A 20717-nucleotide genomic window follows, 5' to 3' on the forward strand; every position below is an offset into this window, starting at 1 on the left:
GATGATATTGTCATAAATCGGAGCAAACAGCATTTTGTTTTATATGAAAAATACTACAAAGGACTAACTAATGTTGGAAGTTAGAAATGAACATCATATACAACCGTATGATAGAAGAATAGAAACAAATAATGAAATACAGGGGTTTGATCAAAATGTACAATAAGTACATATATCAGTTGTTTTAATTGCTTTTTGTTTTAGATTTAGATGTTCAACTTATTTAATACAAATAGCAAATGTAGCTTTAGCTAAAAGCTTTACTGCCAAAGTTGCCGTAGGAATAAAAAGAAAATGATGAACAGATTTAAAACTAACGACCACATTTGTACTTGATGGAATTGTATTTTGAAACATTGAAACCGGAAGTGCCGCCTGCCTTCGTCACTTGATCCGAGACGTGTACTATGAAAATCACCAACAACGTAAATGGACGATGGTTTACCGTGTGACCTATGGACTGTTTCCTGCTTAACTGTGACATGTTTTTAGTTTTTAGCTGAGTGGCTGAGTCTTGGTTCGGCCAGATATGTATTCCTGTTAAAAGGCGCTACACAAATGAAATTCAATTGAAGTGAAGGAGACAAAAGTCCGGCTATCGATCGTCAGTTGGAGCAGCGTCAGGTTTAGCTGGAAGCATGTCACCGGCACCAGCACCAGTGCTGCCGCTGGTCATCAACTGTCTGATGTCAATGTTGGGCTGCTTGGCCACAATGAAACTTATCCCTGCTTTCAGACAGCATTTCCTCTCTGCCAGACTGTTCGGAATGGACCTGAATAAGACAACAAAAACACAAGTGTGAGTCATGTTACTAACAGACAGTCATGTCTGTTACTCCGTGTTTCTGTTTTATGTGTCTGCGCACTCATTTTATTTATAAAATGATTTATAAATATTTATACATGTATTTATATACATTTGCTTGGGAAAAAGATCTGTAGCAATGAAGCTATACCAAAGCTATGAGAGCCATAATAGTTTTATAATTTAAAAGAAGTGGGTAAACAATAAATAATCTGTTTTGAAGTTTCATATTACAATTAAAAATTATATTATATGATGGGCAAAACTGTAAAAAAAAAACATGTTACTGACATGAATGAAATTTGTTACGTGTTTGCACGATCAGACACTCCTACTGGATAATTTGCCCCAGATTACAGATTTAGTAGCAATTTACATTTTACACTGAAGTCCCATCAGTCCATCCATCCATTATCTACCACTTTGTACAAATTCTTAACAGATCAGGATTAATTGTGTCATGCGTATGGAAGATGGTAATAGCTATAAGTAGGTAAAGTTTTATACCGATTAAGAAAGTCTTCTGGATCCAGCTGATTAAAATGTTAAAATTTCAGGTACTGGTTCGTAAAACTTAGGTGACAATGTGTTTAAACGTCGGCAGAGGTCTGTGTTCACTGAGTGTTCTTGTTATCATTTTGTTTCTCTTTTGATCATCTCCTCCACCTCCACTTCTTTCCAGTCCAGAGTCTCAAGGAGTGATCAGTGGTACAGTCTTCCTCATCATCCTCTTCTGCTTCATCCCAGTGCCTTTCCTGAGTTGCTTTATGGGAGATCAGTGCATGGGTTTCCCACATGATGAGGTAAGTTTACTGACGAAGAACTGAACGATGTAGGGTAAAATAGCAGGCCAGTTTCCTACTTTGTTAAAGCCCACATAAACCGGAAGCTCCAATTAACGCTGCGTTTGTGTGTGTATCTGCGTCATGACCTCGTTTCTGAAACCCTAAAGTTTCAGAACAAACACTTCAGCCACTGCTGAGAAAATAGTGTTGTATTGTTTTCCTGGGCTCTGCGAAGTGGATCGGCACTTCCTTAATTTGATGTCGTCATCAGAAATCCTCACCACTCCTCTCACCACCGTAGCGCCTCCTGGTGCGGGCACTAGTCCAGGCACATCCGGTTGCGTACATTCAAACGCAGAAGAAGAAGAACTACTCTCATTGTAGCTGCTGAGATGCAGAGCATCCACCGTGCCAGAGGGGGAGCTGTGTATCTGAGAGCTGGCCTATCTATTACGTCACTTCCAGGTACCTGGCCAATCACAGGACAGTGGGAAAGCTCTCGTTGGCTGGCCAATCACAACACAGTCCACATTCTAGGGGTGTGGTTTTGGTCTGAAACAGCGCGGCTGACGAGAGCGTCAGTGAGGAGATATTTTGATCGGCTCGTTTGTAGCGATTAGGAGGTTTTTAATCATGAAAACAAGTTCATATATGTAAGTAGACCTCCATAACTAACATATATGTGTGATACAAGCATTCTATGTCACCTTTAAGTTAGAAGTTACATATTTCAAGTTGGTCATGAGCTCAGGTCTTACAATCATAGCACTACCCGGCTCAACTTGCTTTTCTTGGCACCTGCTCTGGCGAGGTTCCAAGCAAGCTGAGCTGATACTAAAATGTGACATCGACAGACTGACGGCCACTGATTGGCAGAGAGTGCTGTCACTCAAATAAGATTCCCACCTCCTCTAACAAAACACGATTGATCTTGGAGCTTCTTTGAACGTCCATAGCTTCACTCTCTGTAAACACAGACTAAATTTAATTATTTACATTTATTATTATTTGGGAAATACACATGACATTGTTCTAAAGTGATATTTACAGGCAATAAATACTTTATATTTACCTCTTATGCTAACATTAAACCAGTGCAGTACCTGCGTCTTGGGCTACAAGTGACAGCATCATAGCACATTGCGTTGCGTGTGTCCTCTCTCTATTGGCATGTGGGAGCGTCTTGCTTAGCGATGTGTCTGTCAAATATCTGTCAAACTACACACACTGGTGTTCTAAGTAAGTCACCTACGTGCAGTTCACACAAGATAACACTGTGAATTATTAGCTTATGCTCATTTCATCATCTGTGTCTGTATCTGATCTCACATTTTACATCAAAGGCGTACAGACCACTTGGTGGGTTACAGACCAATCACATCAGTTCAAAGTCATCAAAGAATATTTGTCCTGTTGTTTTAAACAAAACATTAGTTAAAAATGTTTGGGCACAGTGACACATTAAAGCGTACCTGTTTCTACCATGGACACAGGCGGACAGACATTCAAACAGTGGTAGTTACATTTTAAAGCTTGGAACAGATGTCCAAATGGGATCTAAATGTGTAATCTTCAACTTAAAAAAACCAAACAAATAACTTAAAATAAACACTTTTTAGAAATATATTATATCATAAATCTTAAATATGTTAAAATGTTTAAGCTTTTTGCCACTGTTTAAACTCAACTTTGTCCCTTCAAATTACTTTTAACACAATAAAAAAATAGTCACAGCAGTTACTTTAATGAAGCAATAACCTACTACTTTGTATGTAAATGTAACTCGTAATATCTGTACTTGTATTGATATTAGAGCAGTTTTTTTGTGTTCTTATGTGACATAATTAAAAGCAAACTATATGGCAAATACAATTGTTTCATATAGTGTGTGTATGTATGTGTATATATATATATATATATATATATATATATATATATATATATATATATATTTAATTTTTCCCAAATTGTCTAAATAATTTGTCCTTTGTGATGTTTTTTGTTGATGTTAATGCAGCTGTCCACTTGTAAGTGATCCCTTATGAAAGAGATTCTACTCTAAATATGATGTTTTAGTGAAGTTTTATTTGAGTAGTAACTATTTATTTATTGTTAAACATTTCACATTTATTAAAACATGAATTATTTTGCAAGATTCAGTTTCCTTTCATGAGTAGGTGGAGAATAGAGGTGTCAAACCGTTGGCCTGTGGGACACATGTGGCCCCCTAATCGAGTACATGCGGACCACCAATTGCTATCTTTTTACAATGAAAACATGACTTCCTTTAAAGTTTAAACACAGTGAGGTGATAGAATATCAACAGAATATAATTCTAAATGTATTTGCTATTAGTTGATTTTAGATTTGTTTCTCTGTTTTTGCATCATAATTATGTTCTTTTTGTGAATGATTACATGTCAAAACAAGCACTTTTACTTTGAAATTCAGTAAAATATCATCACAAATATACTTTTTTTTATTGTCCAACCACTACTGAACGTTTGTTTTTTCCCCCACTTTTTTCCCATCTTGACCAGACTAGACACTCATTGGCCCCCAGGTCATTTGAGTTTGACACAGTACAAAGAACATTCAAAACATAGAACAATTACCACAAGGTGTGACTGTTGAATAAACTGTGTATATATAGAGAATACTTTTTGAACTTTACTATCAATGCCTGACATTTAAATTGTCATGTGGTACTATTTGCTATAAAATATCTGCTGTAAAAAAAGAATGATTTAAACCTGCACTTTCCTCTCAAATGTGTTGTTTTTCTTGTCAGTTTGTACAGTTAATTGGAGCACTTCTGGCCATCTGCTGCATGATCTTCCTTGGCTTTGCTGATGATGTGCTGAACCTGCGCTGGAGACACAAGCTCCTGCTTCCCACTATGGCTTCCCTGCCTTTACTTATGGTCTATTTTACCAACTTTGGTAACACAGTCATTGTGGTGCCAAAGCCCTTCAGAGTCCTGCTCGGGCTGCACTTGGATCTTGGTGAGTTTGCATGGTTAAATACGGAATCTTTCTGGTGTCAGACAGACCATTGTATTGACTGATCCTGGCCAGATGAGATATATAATTCAATTAAATTTCAATTAAATTTTATTTGTATCGTGCCAAATCATAACATACATTATCTTATGTACATGGACAACGTCATGGAGAGCACACAATGAGCAAACACTAGGCTGCCTTCACTGGTTGGGGTGAAAGGAAAAATGGGGGACAGAGGAGAAAATAAAATAATAATAAAATAAAGTCATATTTATACCCTGAGTGTGAGAGAGTGAGTGTGCGTGCACCACAGGAAATTCCCCCAGCAGTCTAGGTCTATAGCAGCATAACTAAGAGATTGCCCAGGTTTCCTTGAGCCAGCTCTAACTATAAGCTTTATCAAAAAGTAAAGTTTTAAGTGTAACTTTAAATACATAGAGTGTGTCTGCCTCCTGAACTGTCATTGGGAGCTGGTTCCACAGGAGAGGAGGAGCCTGGTAACAGAAGGCTCTGCCTCCCATTCTGCTCTTACAGACTCTGGGACTAAACCTGTATTTTGGGACCTAAGTGATCTGTTAGGGTGATGAGGTAAATTAATTCTTTCAGGTATGAAGGGGCCTGACCATTAAGTGCATTGTATGTGAGGAAGAGGATTTTAAATTGAATTCTAAACTGTACGTTGAGCCAGTGTAGAGAAGCTAACACTGGAGTTATATGGTTTCAATTTAATTTAACTCAATTCAATTTTATTTGTATAGCGCCAAATCATTACATACATTATCTCAAGGCACTGTACATAGACAACATCAAGGAGAGCAGAGAACCCCAACAGTTCACACAATCAGCAAGCACTAGGCATCAGTGGAGAGAAAAAACTCCTTCTTAACCTCCTGCTTCTTTAATATCCCACAGCCAGGGGGAGCAGTGTCATTCTGAACCGAGCGGGTCAATCTGACCCACACAAGGTAGCAGGTGGGGTATTAGGAAGAAATCTCTGACAGAACCAGGCTCAGAGATGTGCAGTCATCTGCCTTGACCGGTTGGAGTGAAAGGAAAATGAGGGACAGAGGAGAGGTGGGGGACAGAAAGGGGGGAGAGAAAGGACGGGAAGATGAGGTAGAGACAGAAGAGAGAGGGAGAGAGACCAGGAACAGATACACAACAACTGTATCAAGTTACAAGTTTACATGTCACAACTCATGCTGCAGCATTTTTAATTAACTTTAGGGTTTTAACAGACTTCTTGGAACATCTTAATAATAAGAAGTTACAGTAGTCTAATCTAGATGTAACAAAAGCATGAACTAGATTTTCAGCATCCTGTAGAGACAGAATGTTTCTAATTTCCATAATCTTCTGCAGGTGGAAGAAGGCTGTTCTGGAAATTAGTTGTATGTGTGAATCAAATGACATTTCCTGGTCAAAACTTGAAGTAATGTCATCTAAAGAGATGTGAGATGAAATGTTTAGGGCCGAGTACTTTTCTGAGTTTAAAAGTAGAAAGTTACAGGTCATCCAGGACTTAATGTCTCTGAGACATTCCTGGAGGTGAACAACCTGATTTATTTCATAACATAATACGTAGTGCTTTTTCGTTCCCTAAAGGAAGCATATACATGGTAAAAAAAGTACCCAAGTACTGAACCCTGTGGAACTTCACAATTAACTTTTGTTTGTGATGTGGCATTATCAATCTAAAACCTGACTGAAAATCTTCAAACAGGCCATTATTGCGCAAATATTCACTTAATCGATTGCCCACCGCCTTTTCTAAGATTTTAGAAACGAAGATTTGACATAGGTTGGTGATTAGTTAAAATATTATTTAACCCCTTTTTTGAGAAGGGGTTAAATAACTGCTATTTTAAAAGTTTGGGGTACATATTCAGTTAATAAGGATAGATGCATTTGAGTTAATATAGATATATTAATTAAAGGAAACTTAATATTAAAATTAAAGGTTGATGGTTTGGATGATGTTACTAATGATGTTAACTCAGGGAGATCTATAGGGGAGAAACTTTCTAACTATACACCTGGTGCTTCTGAAGCTCTTGTGTTAAAAGATGAGTAAGTACGACTATGAGGGAGGAGATGATCATTTTATTCTCTAATTGATGTTATTTTATTCACAAAAAAGTTCATAAAGTGGTCACTGCTCAGTGTTAAAGGAATAGTAGAGTGGTTCAGTGGAGCTGTGGCTCTGTGTTATGGCTACAGTGCTGAAAAGGAACCTGTGATTATTCTTATTTTCTACAATTAAAGAATAATAATAATAAGCAGCTCTAGCTTTGTGTAGGGCTTTTTTAATGCTACAAAACCATCTTTCCAGGCTACATAAAATTCCTCTAGATTACTGAAACGCCATTGTCTATCTAATACACATAAAGCCTGTTTAAGAGCGCGAGTATCTGCGTTAAACCATGGTGCTCGTCTCAATTCACCACTTTCTTTTTCAGAGGGGTAACACAATCTAATGTAGTGCGCAGTGAGGCTGCTGTACTGTACTGTATCAACAAGGTTATCAAGGTTACTAAGTTAAATAAAGGTTGTACTGTCTTCTTTGAATGTATTAATATTATTATCAGACAGACAACGGTTATGTAGTTAATCATTGTACAATTAAATGTGTATCAAGTATCAATATCATTACCAAAAGTTAAAACAAGATCGAGGGTGTGACTGAGGCAATGAGTTGGTTTATTCATGTGTTGAAGAAAACCAATTGATTCTAACAGCGAATTAAATGCACAACTAAGACCATCACTGTTAACATCTACATGGATATTCGGCTGTTGGGTGAAATGTATGGAAAACATAAAAAGTTCACGCTAGAGTGATATTACATCATGAAAGTAGGGCATTTAAGTAGAAGCATGCAATGGTGATATCCCTAACTTTCTGAGTAGTGTAGATAATCGCAGAGAGAGCAGGAGACACACAGCCTAACCACCAGTGGAAGAACAGGAAGTGACACAATTCGTTACCGCCTACATTACAGCAGGTTGTGTTTTAGGCTTCTTTTATATGATTAATCTTGGTAGAACAGAGAAAGATATTAAACATTTATAACTGCTTTAAAAACACTTAATTAACTCAGGAAAACATCACAAAAAACTTTCTGAAAATGCAGCTCCTGTTGGACCCACTGTGTTTTAACACTGTAAATTATGATCGTCTACAGGTATTCTCTATTACGTCTATATGGGAATGCTTGCAGTATTCTGCACGAATGCCATCAATATCCTGGCAGGCATCAATGGCATCGAGTCTGGTCAAGCTCTGTTTATCTCCGCCTCCATCATCGTCTTCAACCTGTTGGAGCTCAATGGTGTGTTGCATTTTCCTTTCTGTTCAACTTAATTACAGGTCACTCACATACAGATACAGTTAGGCCCAGAAATATTTGGACAATGGCACAATCCTCATGATTTGGGCTCTGCATGCCACCACTTTGGATTTGAAGTGAAACAACTACAACAGAATTTAAGTGCAGACTTTAAGGTTTAATTCAAGGGGTTGAACAAAAATATATGATTAAACATATACGTAGGAATTGTAGCTATTTTTATACAAATGCTCCTCATTTCAGGGGCTCAAAAGTAATTGGACAAATAAACATAACCCTAAGTAAAATGTTACTTTTCAATATTTTGTTGAGAATCCTTTGCAGGCAATGACTGCCTGAAGTCTGGAATCCATGGACATCACCAAGCGCTGTTTCCTCCTTTGTGATGCTTTGCCAGGCCTTTACTGCAGCTGTCTTCAGTTGTTGCTGAAGTGGGTGCGCGACGGCGCACCGTCGTTACGTGGCTCAAGCACTTTCAGCATGTGTTTAAAGCCCTCGTTTTGCACAAGCGAATATGGCCTCATGACTGCACCTATAAACACAACGATAGTGTTTGTGATGGCTTTAGCCCGGTCTGATTGTGCAACAAGGGGCTGCTTAAATGCTGCAGAGATAAGCGATTGTGAGCAGCCTTCGTTTTCACTCCTGTCAGTGAAACACCGGGGCGATGTCGCTTCAAATGTGTGGCCATGCTTGATGTGTTTCCACTGTCATATGGCTTTCTTGTGCCACAGTGCCTACACACCGTCACAGTTTTATCCACTAACCTCTTTCCTTCATCATTATATTTGACAGGGAAGCCAAAATGCTCCCATACAGGGGATTTAAATGACACGGGGCGTTCAAGCTCCTCCGTTCCTCCACTCGCCATGACCACGCTGTGTGTGCGCACAACTATTTTTTTTCATAAATCAATCCGCGGATCACGTGTGTGCCGAACCGAAGATATTCATCTGAACGGATCACGGATCAATGATGATCCGTTGCACCACTATGAGCAAGTGAAATGCATGCTCGATTGGGTTGAGAACTGGTGATTGACTCGGCCATTGCAGAATATTCCACTTCTTTGCTTTAGAACTTTGCTCTTGCAGTATGTTTTGGATCATTGTCCATCTGTACTGTGCGCCGTCCAATCAACTATTGCTGCATTTGGCTGAATCTAAGCAGAAAGTATATCCCTATACACTTCAGAATTCATCCGGCTGCTTCTGTCTTTTTGTCATGTCAATAAACAGAAGTGACCCAGTGCCATTGGAAGCCATGCATGCCCATGCCATCACACTGCCTCCATCATGTTTTACAGAAGATGTGTTGGATGTCTTTGGATCATGAGCTGTTCCAATTCTTCTCCAAACTTTCTTCTTCCCATCGTTCTGGTACAGGTTGATCTTAGTCTCATCTGTCCAAAGAATGCGTTCCAGAACTGGGCTGGCTTCTTCAGGTGTTTTTTGGCAAAGTCAATTCTGGCCTTTCTATTTTTGAGGCTGATTAATGGTTTGCACCTTGTGGTGAATCCTTTGTATTTACTCTCATGAAGTCTTCTCTGTATGGTAGACTTAGATACTTATACACATACTTGCTGGAGAGTGTTCTTCACTTGAGTGGATGTTGTGAAGGAGTTTTTCTTCACCATGGAAAGGATTCTACGATCATCGACCATTGTTGTCTTCCATGGACGTCCAAGCCTATTTGAAATTCCAAGCTCACCAGTGCACTCATTTTTTTTCCAGAATGTACCAAACTGTTATTTTGGTATTAAATAACTAATGGCCAAATGCTATTTGGCCACTCCTGACATTTCTGCTATTTCTGGATTTCTTCTTTGGATTTCTTCTTTTTTTCAGCCTCAGGATGGTCTGTTTCCCCTCCATTGAGAGCTCCTTTGACCGCATGTTGTGTGTTCACAGTAACAGCTTCCAAATGCAAACACCACACCTGGAATCAAACTCCACACCTTTTAACTGCTTAATTGATGACAGGTTAACAAGGGAAGAGCCCATGCAGCCTTGTTTTTTTTTTTTTTGCAGCCTTCTGAGTCAATTGTCCAATTACTTTTGGTCCCTTGAAAAAGAGGCGGCTACGTATTAAAGAGCTGTAATTCTTAAACCCTTGCTCCAATTTGGATGTGAATAATCTCAAATTACAGCTGAGAGTCTACACTTTAAGCTCATATTGTATCCTGAATATGTTTTCGTAAACAGCTAAAATAACAAAACTTGTGTCACTGTCCAAATATTTCTGGGCCTAACTGTATGTATAGATATAAGGCTGGGTGACATGGCTTATCAATGATATCTTAATATTTTTAGGCTATAACCCTATATATCGCACATATTTATGGGGTTAACTTTGTTCCAATAATAGTTGTATATGTGCAGAGGGTGAGCCACACATATTTTTTGTTTTGAATGCATGTTTTGATATCCACAAATAAAAAAATCCCATTTGTAAATAATTAATATGACATTTGTGTGTGTGTGTGTGTATATATGTATATAGTTTTACAAATGTCGTGTGTGTATACCTTATCACGACATATATAAAATCTTTAGACCATATCTTAATATTGACATATTGCCTATGTGGATATTAATGTGTTCATTTCTTTTCTAAGGTGCTGTGGAAGTGACTGGGGCAATGTGATACCATGTGATTTAGAAATGCAAATGTTTTTGCAGTCTATTTAAATATCTTACCGTCTTTATTTTCTTTTTTTTTCTTTTTTTTTCCATTTTTCAGGAGATTTTGGTGATGACCATGTCTTTTCCCTCTACTTCATGATACCATTCTTCTTTACCACATTAGCACTTTTTTACCACAACTGGTAAGTCAAACCTCATCACCTGATGCAGAACATTTGATGCATAGTATTTGGAAGTGATAATTGGAAGTGGGGTGTCATCTTGCATCCCGTTTTTGTCACAGGTACCCCTCATCTGTTTTTGTGGGAGACACTTTCTGCTACTTTGCTGGGATGACTTTCGCTGTAGTCGGCATATTGGGACACTTCAGCAAAACAATGCTGCTGTTTTTCATTCCTCAAGTGGTTAACTTTGTCTACTCCATGCCTCAGCTTTTTCACATCATCCCCTGTCCCAGACACCGACTCCCCAGGTAACTCATTGCTCTTTTTCTAGTGTTTTTTTTTTTCCTTTTGTTCAGTTTTCTAAATGTTCTTAATTTAATTTTAATTTGTTCTCTTTTCTACTGTAAAAGACTAAATCCAGAAACAGGCAAACTGGGGATGAGCTACTCTAAATTCAAAAGGAAGGACCTTTCTAAGTTAGGAGACCTCATTCTGAAGGTAAAGTCTCAATGTTATGTTTTTTTCATATATAAATGGATGTTTAGTGTTTTGCTGAAACTAATCAAGCTGTCAAGAGATTAAAAAAATTGTGAGATTAATTAATTATGATCTGTAATTAATTGATCTAAATAATCTCTTTGTTAATCTCACATAAAAATGACTTTAAAAAAAACTCAATTTGAGGTATTTTCATTTAAACTCATTATTATATTATTAGCCACATTCTCAACATTAACTTCATAAAACTGGAGACCATAATGGCTACATAGTTGAAATGAAATAAACTACTCAGTGCAAAATCTGGAAATATAAAATGAGGTCACCCTGTGACGCTGCTGACACCGACACCGAGGCCTTTTCCCTAATAGGAGTGTCAGAGCCACTCAATACACTGTAATGCAGTGCATATTGTAATGAAACATCAAACGGATGAAGTACCCAGCACTTTTCAAACCACACTGAAGCCAGTTACCTGGAAGTGACGTAATTGGCACGTCAGCTCTCAGACCAGCTCCCTGGAAAGGCAAAAGCACCGCTAGCAATTATCCAAACATTGAGTAATGCCGTCGTCACAACCCCTCGCCGTAATCCCTTATGCATTTGATCCGGAGTCTGACCCAGAGTCAGAAGACACTGTGACAAGTGAACCACCTCCATCGCAAAGACTGCTGCAGGACACCTGTAGCTTGGATAACGTTGTGGTTACCGAGATGCTAAACACACATACATGCAAATGAAACACAAGCGCGTAGCTTAGCCTGTAACCGACTATTGCCAATGCTAAACGACAGAACAAGCACACAAAGACAGTTTGTAAATATTGTAATATACATATTGTTGGCGGGAAGCTTGTGGAGCGTCTGGGATTTTTTATCACAACCCACAACAGAGCAAACACTCGCTGAACCTTTTTTCGACATGTTCTCAACCAATACACTCAGCAGCTACGAGAATATTTCATCTTCTACGGTTGAAAGTATGTCACTGGATGTGCCCGGACTAGGAGGCCCTGCTGTTTACAGGAGTTGTGAGATTCGCCAGTGACGTAATTAGTCAACGGAAGTGCCTTGCCACTTTGTAGAGCTCAGGAAAACAATAAAACTCTGCGCTCTCTGAGGAAGAGAGTTGATTAAAGATGGCACGCTGCAGAGTTTTGGAGAGAAATGGAAGAAGGTCTGTAGTTATCTACTTCAGATGGGTCGAGGGCAGGTTTTTTTTGAGGAGGGAAACCACAAGATGATAAAGATGTGTTAATGAGATGGGTGAGGAAAGGAAGAAGATCAGAAGCAATTGACTGAAAAAGGTGAGAAGGGATAGGATAAAGGGGGCAGGAGGTGGGGTTGGCAGAGGTTATTAGGGAAATATCTTGAGATAGAGAGGGGAAAGAGGATGGAGAAGGAGATGAATTTGTGGATGGTGGAAAGGTAAGATCAGGAGGTGGGGTGGAGAAAGAAGAGTGAATGTCATCTACCTTTTTGTGAAGTAGTTGACAAAGTGAATTGGTAGAAGGGAGGATGGGGGAGTGGGGGTGTCAAGGGGGTTAGAGAAGATTGAGAAAAGTTTTTTGGGGTTAGAGGAGCAGGATTGAATATTTGTCTGATAGAAAGATTGCTTGGCTGCAGAGATAGAGGCAGTGAAGGTGGAGAGAAGAGAGTGATAGGAAAGCAGGCTGTCAGAGTGTTTTGATTTCCTCCATTTCCTTTTTGCTGGACTTATGAACCCACACTGAAATGCCATTTATTGAAACCGGGTCCCAGTCCCAAAATCTCAAAGTGCTACCTTTTTGTGCCATGAAACCTTTTTCCAAATGACACAGAAAAAGATTGTTTTGATAATAACAACCTATCGCTATGTTGACATTGAAACACAATATTCGTTCTCAAGAAATGTTAGACAAGTTAGAATCACAGAGCAATCTCTGGCCTGGTTATAGTTATATCTCCTCGTTAATAATTAACCTGATAATTAGACAGAATTTCAGTCAGTATATTTATTATTTGAATCGCTATACAACTGGAAGCCTAGGCAGCCATTGAGAAGTTTAGCACCAGGCTACTCATTATTTACAGTGGGTACTGAAAGTATTCAGACCCCTTTAAAATGTTCACTCTTTGTATCATTGCAGCCATTTGCCAGTTCATTTTATTTCTCATTAATGTACACTCAGCACCACATCTTGACAGAAGAAAAACAGAAATGTAGAAATGTTTGCAAATGTATTAAAAAAGAAAAACTGAAATATCACATGGTCATAAGTATTCAGACCCTTTGCTGTGACACTCATATTTAACTCACATGCTGTCCATTTCTTCTGATTGTCCTTGAGATGGTTCTGCTCCTTCATTGGAGTCCAGCTGTGTTTAATTAAAGTGATTGGACTTGAGTAGGAAAGGCACACACCTGTCTATATAAGACCTTACAGCTCACAGTGCATGTCAGAGCAAATGAGAATCATGAGGTCGAAGGAACTGCACAAGGAGCTCAGAGACAGAATTGTGGCAAGACACAGATCAGGCCAAGGTTACAAAAAAAATTCTGCAGCACTCAAGGTTCCTAAGAGCACAGTGGCCTCCATAATCCTTAAATGGAAGACATTTGGGACGATCAGAACTCTTCCTAGACCTGGCCGTCCAGCTAAACTGAGCAATCGTGGGAGAAGAGCCTTGGTGAGAGAGGTAAAGAAGAACCCAAAGATCACTGTGGATGAGCTCCAGAGATGCAGTAGGGAGATGGGGAAAGTTCCACAAAGTCAACTATCACTGCAGCCCTCCAACAGTTGGGGCTTTATGGCAGAGTGGCCCCACAGAAGCCTCTCCTCAGTGCAAGACATATGAAAGCCCACATAGAGTTTGCCAAAAAACACAAGAAGGACTCCCAGACTATGAGAAATAAGATTCTCTGGTCTGATGAGACCAAGATTGAACTTTTGGCGTTAATTCTAAGCGGTATGTGTGGAGAAAAACAGGCACTGCTCATCACCTGCCCAATACAATCCCAACAGTGAAACATGGTGGTGGCAGCATCATGCTATGGGGGTGTTTTTCAGCTGCAGGGACAGGACGACTGGTTGCAATTGAAGGAAAGATGAATGTGGCCAAGTACAGAGATCTCTGGAAGAAAACCTCTTCCAGGGTGCTCAGGACCTCAGACTGTGCCGAAGGTTCACCTTCCAATAAGACAATGACCCTAAGCACACAGCTAAAATAATGAAGGAGTGGCTTCAAACAACTCTGACCATTCTTGACTGGCCCAGCCAGAGCCCTGACCTAAACCCAATTGAGAGACCTGAAAATGGCTGTCCACCAATGTTCACCATCCAACCTGACAGAACTGGAGAGGATCTGCAAGGAAGAATTGCAGAGGATCCCCAAATCCAGAAGAAGACTCATGGCTGTATTAGCTCAAAAGGAGCTTCTACTCAATACTGAGCAAAGGGTCTGAATACTTATGACCATGTGATATTTCACTTTTTCTGTCAAGATGGGCTGCTGAGTTTACATTTATGAGAAATAAAATGAGCTTTTTTGATTTTACAAAATGGCTGCAATGAAACAAAGAGTGAAAAATTTAAAGGGGTCTGAATACTTTCCGTACCCACTGTATATGTAGAAAGTGATGATTGGTCTAGGATGGTAAAAATGCATGTGATACATGTTTAGTCACAATAATACATTCATCCTCAACAGGTGGCAGAGTTATTGAAGCTGCTGGATGTGCGAAGAGGTCAGGAGGGAGATGATGAATTTATTGAGTGCAACAACATGACCTTAATAAATCTAGTTTTGAAATTACTTGGTCCCATCCATGAGCGAAATCTCACAGTCATCATGCTCATCATACAGGTATAACAGAGCACAGGCTGATTCCGAATACACTAAATAAATGAATGTTTGACTTGGTTGTTGATGTTTTTGTATCCTCCTCAGGTTATGGGCAGTGCAGTGGCTTTTGGCATCCGTTATCACCTGGTGCGTCTCTTCTACGACGTGTAGACAGCTCTCTTGGAAACGGGAGACAATAATACTCTTGTGGAACTATTTTACCAGCTTGTAAATCTGCCTTTGCAAAGTTAAAAGCTGTATTACATTTACAGACTTACAGAACATTTATACACATAAGCAAATTTACCAAGGGTAAATTTACGTACTTAATTTTGGTTTAGCATGACTATGAATTTTCATAACATGGGTGGAAAACACTTTTTTGTTTGGTTTGTTGGTTTTACTTCAGATTATATGCACAGAGGATGGTTTTTGAAAGAAAGAAGTAGTAAAAAGACAAGGAAAGAGTCTGACAAGTCTCAAAGTTAATTTAGGAGGGAGTTAAACAAACTTGAATATTTGAAAAGATGAAATTTCATATTTGGGATATTGTAAAAGTTACTGAAGGTGTGGATGTTAAAGAATGTCCCAACTAGAATAACCAGAATTGACTGACATTTCTCCCAAAGGTTGAACAAACACCAATGTGAAGTTAACTGGCACTGGACTATTTTTTAGGAACTGTTTGAGATGGTTGAAATTAAGAAATAAAAGTCAATAGTGGCCATTATTATCATTATTATTATTATTATTTTTATTATAATTGATAGCATTTGCAGTGATATTTTTTGTGATGTCAAGTGACAATGGATGAGATGGTATAGTTTGAAAACTCCTTGGGAAAAAAACAAAAAGAGAGACAATATACTTCTTGTGCTGGTCCCTAGCCCAAATAAATGGGAGGGTTGCGCCAGGAGGGGCATCCGATGTAAACATTTCTAATAAAATGTGCGGATCCAGGCAGAACAAGGGCTGTGTGTGTGCGTGCCTTTTCGATGGGTTGTCTGTTGTCTCCCATAGTCCAAAAACATGCAGATTTGGGGATTCGGCAAATTGGACACTCAAAATTGACCATAGGTATCAATGTGAGAGTGGATGGTTGTTTATGTTTATGTGACCCTGTGATGGACTGGTGACCTGTCCAGGGTGTACCCCGCCTTTTGCCCTATGTTAGCTGGGATTGACACAAGCCCTCTTGCGACCTAAAGGATAAAGCAGTAGAAGATGGAAGGATACAAGTAAAACAAGGTGAAAGATAATCAAGTGACACTGGAGTCTCGGAGGGCCCACTGCAGCCACAACAGTTATGCAACTATACATCACTTTGTCCTCTGAAATTAATGTTTTACCTTGCGGTTCAGTTTCTTTGTGTTTGTTTGTATGCACATTGTTGGGGATCAACAATAGTGGCAATAATTTCATTGATAAGAATATATATATATTTTTATTACTAAATATTTTGAAAAATTAATTCTTGATCAGATCAATGAAAATCAGTCTTAAATAATCACTGTAATTGACTATGATGTCAAAGATATCCCAATTGAACAATATTGAAGGTATGAATCCGAGCACATACTCTCTCAATCCCCATTTGTCATAGTATGTACAAAAGACACCGAGCATGCCTTCAGGTGAATAACAGTAATAATTTATTCAATCAATTAAACCATCATATTCACTAAAGGTGAACATTAATGCATAATGAAAATCTATTGGATCAACAAATATCACTTGCTAAAGTAAACAATACAGGCTATATACAACATAAACACCTGTGTGCGTGCATGCGCGTGTGACCTGTCTACGCACTCCCAGCTAGGGGAAGGCACAACACTGCAGGGACTGCAGCGGCCGATCTGTGCTCCCCACTCAGCAGCAAAACTATGGCAACAAACACAGGGCAATCAAAGCAAACTCAGTACGTGATCACATGGCATGAGCAGGGAATAAACGTGTAAACAAAATACACTCCTGATCAACATTTTAAGACCAGTTGGATCTTAAGAAGGTTCTAAGTAGTGCTACAAAATACAAAAAGAAGAAATGGGAGTGAGATAAAAAAAAAATTGCATAAGCAATTTATTGCAAACAACCATTAAACTGAAATGGGCTGTTCATCAGCTGATAAAAAGTTTAAGACATCTCAAAAAAACCAAACCCTAAAATAGAAATAACCTTTTCAAAAAGGACTCAGTGATAAGTAGCTTGTAAATCACCTCAAAAAATTGTGTTTCCAGAAGGCTAGTGAGAATGTTGCTCCAAGTGATGAAGATGGCTTCACGGAGGGCATCAACTGTCTGGAACTGGTGTCCATTTTTGCTGACTTGCCTTGTCATCCAAGCCCAAGTGTTCTCAATTGGATTTAGATCAGGGGAACATGCACAATGGTTCAAAAGAGTGTTGTTATTTCTCTGGAAGAAGTCCTTTGTCAGGCGGGCATTGTGAACTGCAGTGTTGTCCTGTTGAAAAACCCAGTATTTACCACACAGACGATGGCCTTCAGTCATGAAGGATGCCCCTGCAACATCTCCACATAGCCAGCTGCAGTTTGACGCCTCTGCACAACCTGAGCTCCATTTTTCCATTGAAGGAAAAAACCACCCAGATCATGATGGCGCCCCCTCCACTGTGCCGTGTAGAAAACATCTCAGGTGGGATTTCCTTGTCATGCCGGTAACGGTGGAAGCCTCTAGGACCGTCAAGGTTAAATTTTTTCTCATCAAAGAATAAAACTTTCTTCCACCTTTCAATGTCCCATGTTTGGTGCTCGCGTGCAAACTCCAAACCATTAAACGCTGATGCCGTTTAATGGTTATGGGACTGCAGTTGGCACCAGTGACGAGCTTAATTTGGGCCAAAGATCGTCCTGTGTTTTGACGGACAATGACATTTTTTTGGGTCTACCACTTGACTTTTTTGTTCCATAATCCTCAGGATCTTTTAAGAAGTCTTACTGTGTCCAACCTCAGCAGCATTGGCACCCTGCGAGAGGCCTTGCTGATGCAGCGCAACAATCCGACCATGTTCAAAGAGAGAAAGCTTTTTTGCCTTTGCCATCAGGAGGTCATGATAGTGTGGATACCTGACAGAAAATGGCACTGAATCCACATTTTTGCGAAGATTTAGGCTTTTAAAGGCTGTGGTCCTAAACTTTTGATCAGCTGATGAACAGCCTCTTTCAGTTTAATGGTTGTTTTGCAATAAATTGCTTACTCAAATTTTTTTTTGTCTCACTCCCATTTCTTCTTTTTGTATTTTGAAGCACTACTTAGAACCTTCTTAAGATCCACCTGCAAGAAGGTGATCTTAAGAAATGTAAATTCTTGCAATTTTTCAACTGATCAGGAGTGTATAAACAGTTAACAAAGATAACACACATAAGTGTGGGTGCGCAATCCAACATCCAACACGTTCAACACAAAATAAAGTTTATAAAACACAGGACCTTAACTTAACAGTGCCCCCCAGAACACTTTTGCCTCTTACTGTAAGCCAATAACAAGGTGTGCGGTCCAGTACGTTGGCGTCGTAGAGCGTGGATGGGCCGTTGTTTGGCTCGCAGCAGACGGCTGATGATCGTCTGCGTCAGTGGATGAAATCAGCTCAGGCGTGAGGTTTGGAGAGAGACATCGGCCCAGGTGCGGAAATCGCAGGTGGAAGGATGGAAGCCGGTGGTTGCAGAGTCTCCATCTCGGTTCCAGAAGGGTGTGTGGTTAGACACAAAACAAATTTCATACTCAGACAGTGAGTGTGAAACTAGCACGGCTTCTTCAAAAAGGGCATTGTTCGTGCGGCATGGAGCCGCAGGGCCGAGGAGCAGGGACAAAAGTCAAAAAGCACAACAGAAACAAGAAAAAAAAGGCAAGAGAGAGAAATGTCTGTCCTCTGGTTTTATAGAGGTGACCAGTGGGGTGCCATAAAACAGCCTGCCAATGAGATTCAGTGATACTGACCCACTGGAATGTTGTCCAGTAAGGGCAGTAAGGTAAGGCCAGTGGGTTCAGTACATTTGGGACTGAACTTCACCATTTAGTTCCCTCTGCAGAGGTTGTTGCTGGAGGGTGGTGTTTACTGTGATGTGACCGATAAAAGGGCGTCCATGTAGCAGCCGCGGTCAAAATGATGGTCTCTTGAACGGATGTTTCACAACCTTTATTGCAACCTTATTTGTGAACACACCGTAAGAGCTACAATACAAGCAAAAACAATGCAAACAAAACTCTTATCAGCATGTAATTATTGCAACTTTTAACTCTTTTTCCATGTATAATTAAATATTACCATAACTTTTTCCCTTAAAACATTAACCTTATAAATTAACTGTTTAAATTTCACAAACCCTTTAAAATATCCCTTTTAACTAAATCACATAAAAATTATCATTGAAATAAATGTGCTAAACATGACTTACATTAAATACAACAGCGCCATCTAGTGGGCGAAAAAGTTATCATATACAAATAGAATAAACTCCGTGAAAAGTATATTAACACACAATAAACTCACTTAACTCAATAGACTCTACAAACCTTGTTCCCTCATTGACCGGGTGCTGATGAACCTTAAGCTGAATAAAACAAACTACTCCTGACCGAAAATGAGCTTTTCTCCGTAATCGTCTGAATAGTTGTTTTTCGACGGTTTCATCCGCTTTTCGTTACTTAGTTCCGGTTTCCACATTAGCATATTTCAAATTAAAAGCATGAGAACTATTATTTCAAAATAAAAGGACACATTGACAACAAGGTCATTTACAGTCCATGATCTTGATCTCCCAATCTTACTGACTAGGGTCAAGGTGAGTAGAGGCCTAGATCATCAAGTGAGGTGTACCTGAGAGACGTAACAACCAAAGTGGTGGTGGAGGTAAGGATCTATTCGACCAGGTCAAGTGGGACTAAATAAGGAGGGTTGTACCGCTACTTTAGGTCACTTACAGCGAGCTGACTTTGTTTTGTAAATATTGTTATCTGGGTTTGCGCCCTAAATGCTAAGTCTGACAACGCTCTAGTTAGATACAGCAGAGATGCGCTTTTGGACATCGGTTTAGCCCCGAAAGCTGAGATGTGCATAGACCGAACTGAACGTGCTCGCTCTGCTGCATTTGCTTCAGGCAGCGCTGATGTAGCGGGTCCCAGCTCGTTCCCCGCTGACAGATATATATATAATCCCTCTGAAAGTTAAACACAAATCAGCGACGCAGAGTGCATGTTGCTCGTTCTCCATTCAGCTGGATTATGAGCTCCATCTCTGCGACGCACTATTAGACTTCCAGTCACTCTACTGGTCAGTGCTGCCACCTACTGTCTGTTCGGTGCAACAGCATGTTATTATGTTTCTATTTAACATATGGGCTGATACAAAAACAACACAATAAATTAAATAGTGACTTTCACATGAACTAAATAAATGATATCTCAACAAAATTATTATAGCTTATTTTGTGAGTATCACATCCACCCCGACAAACAAAAATGGCTCCTGACATTTGTTACAACCAGAAGAGAGGAAAAAAAAAATTCCTATTTTTACCTTTGTTGTTTTAATAAACCTGTGTGGTGACTGGCATGTAGTATGTGTAAGGCATGTACATGTGTGGCGTGTAATTAGCAGGTAGAATGAACTGTCCTGACATGTGT

At 39.4% G+C, this 20717-nt stretch overlaps 1 protein-coding gene across 2 annotated transcripts; it reads left to right on the forward strand.

Annotated features, from left to right (window-relative positions):
• Positions 1–364: 364 nt before the first annotated feature.
• dpagt1 (dolichyl-phosphate (UDP-N-acetylglucosamine) N-acetylglucosaminephosphotransferase 1 (GlcNAc-1-P transferase)) lies at positions 365–16041 on the forward strand. 2 transcript variants are annotated; one of them, XM_044043001.1, is made up of 9 exons: positions 368–799; positions 1488–1608; positions 4382–4595; positions 7780–7926; positions 10687–10771; positions 10873–11061; positions 11164–11251; positions 14941–15096; positions 15181–16041. In XM_044043001.1, the coding sequence occupies exons 1-9, from the start codon at positions 639–641 to the stop codon at positions 15244–15246; spliced, it is 1227 nt and encodes a 408-aa protein (XP_043898936.1). In that variant the 5' UTR covers positions 368–638; the 3' UTR covers positions 15247–16041. The 2 variants fall into 2 exon arrangements, with proteins under 2 accessions (XP_043898938.1, XP_043898936.1); XM_044043003.1 differs by lacking the exon at positions 14941–15096 and having other exon boundaries at positions 365–799.
• The last annotated feature ends 4676 nt before the right edge of the window (positions 16042–20717 follow it).

This window comes from Solea senegalensis, linkage group LG13 (assembly GCF_019176455.1).
Source record: "Solea senegalensis isolate Sse05_10M linkage group LG13, IFAPA_SoseM_1, whole genome shotgun sequence".
NCBI classification, from domain to species: domain Eukaryota; kingdom Metazoa; phylum Chordata; class Actinopteri; order Pleuronectiformes; family Soleidae; genus Solea; species Solea senegalensis.

What these genes read in the sequence shown, in the direction of transcription:
- dpagt1 (XM_044043001.1), top strand. Translation starts at nt 639, where the DNA reads ATGTCACCGGCACCAGCACCAGTGCTGCCGCTGGTCATCAACTGTCTG. An exon ending in TGGGTTTCCCACATGATGAG is followed by an intron (nt 1,609 to 4,381) that starts GTAAGTTTACTG and finishes TTTTCTTGTCAG; the next exon opens with TTTGTACAGTTAATTGGAGC. An exon ending in CAACCTGTTGGAGCTCAATG is followed by an intron (nt 7,927 to 10,686) that starts GTGTGTTGCATT and finishes TCCATTTTTCAG; the next exon opens with GAGATTTTGGTGATGACCAT.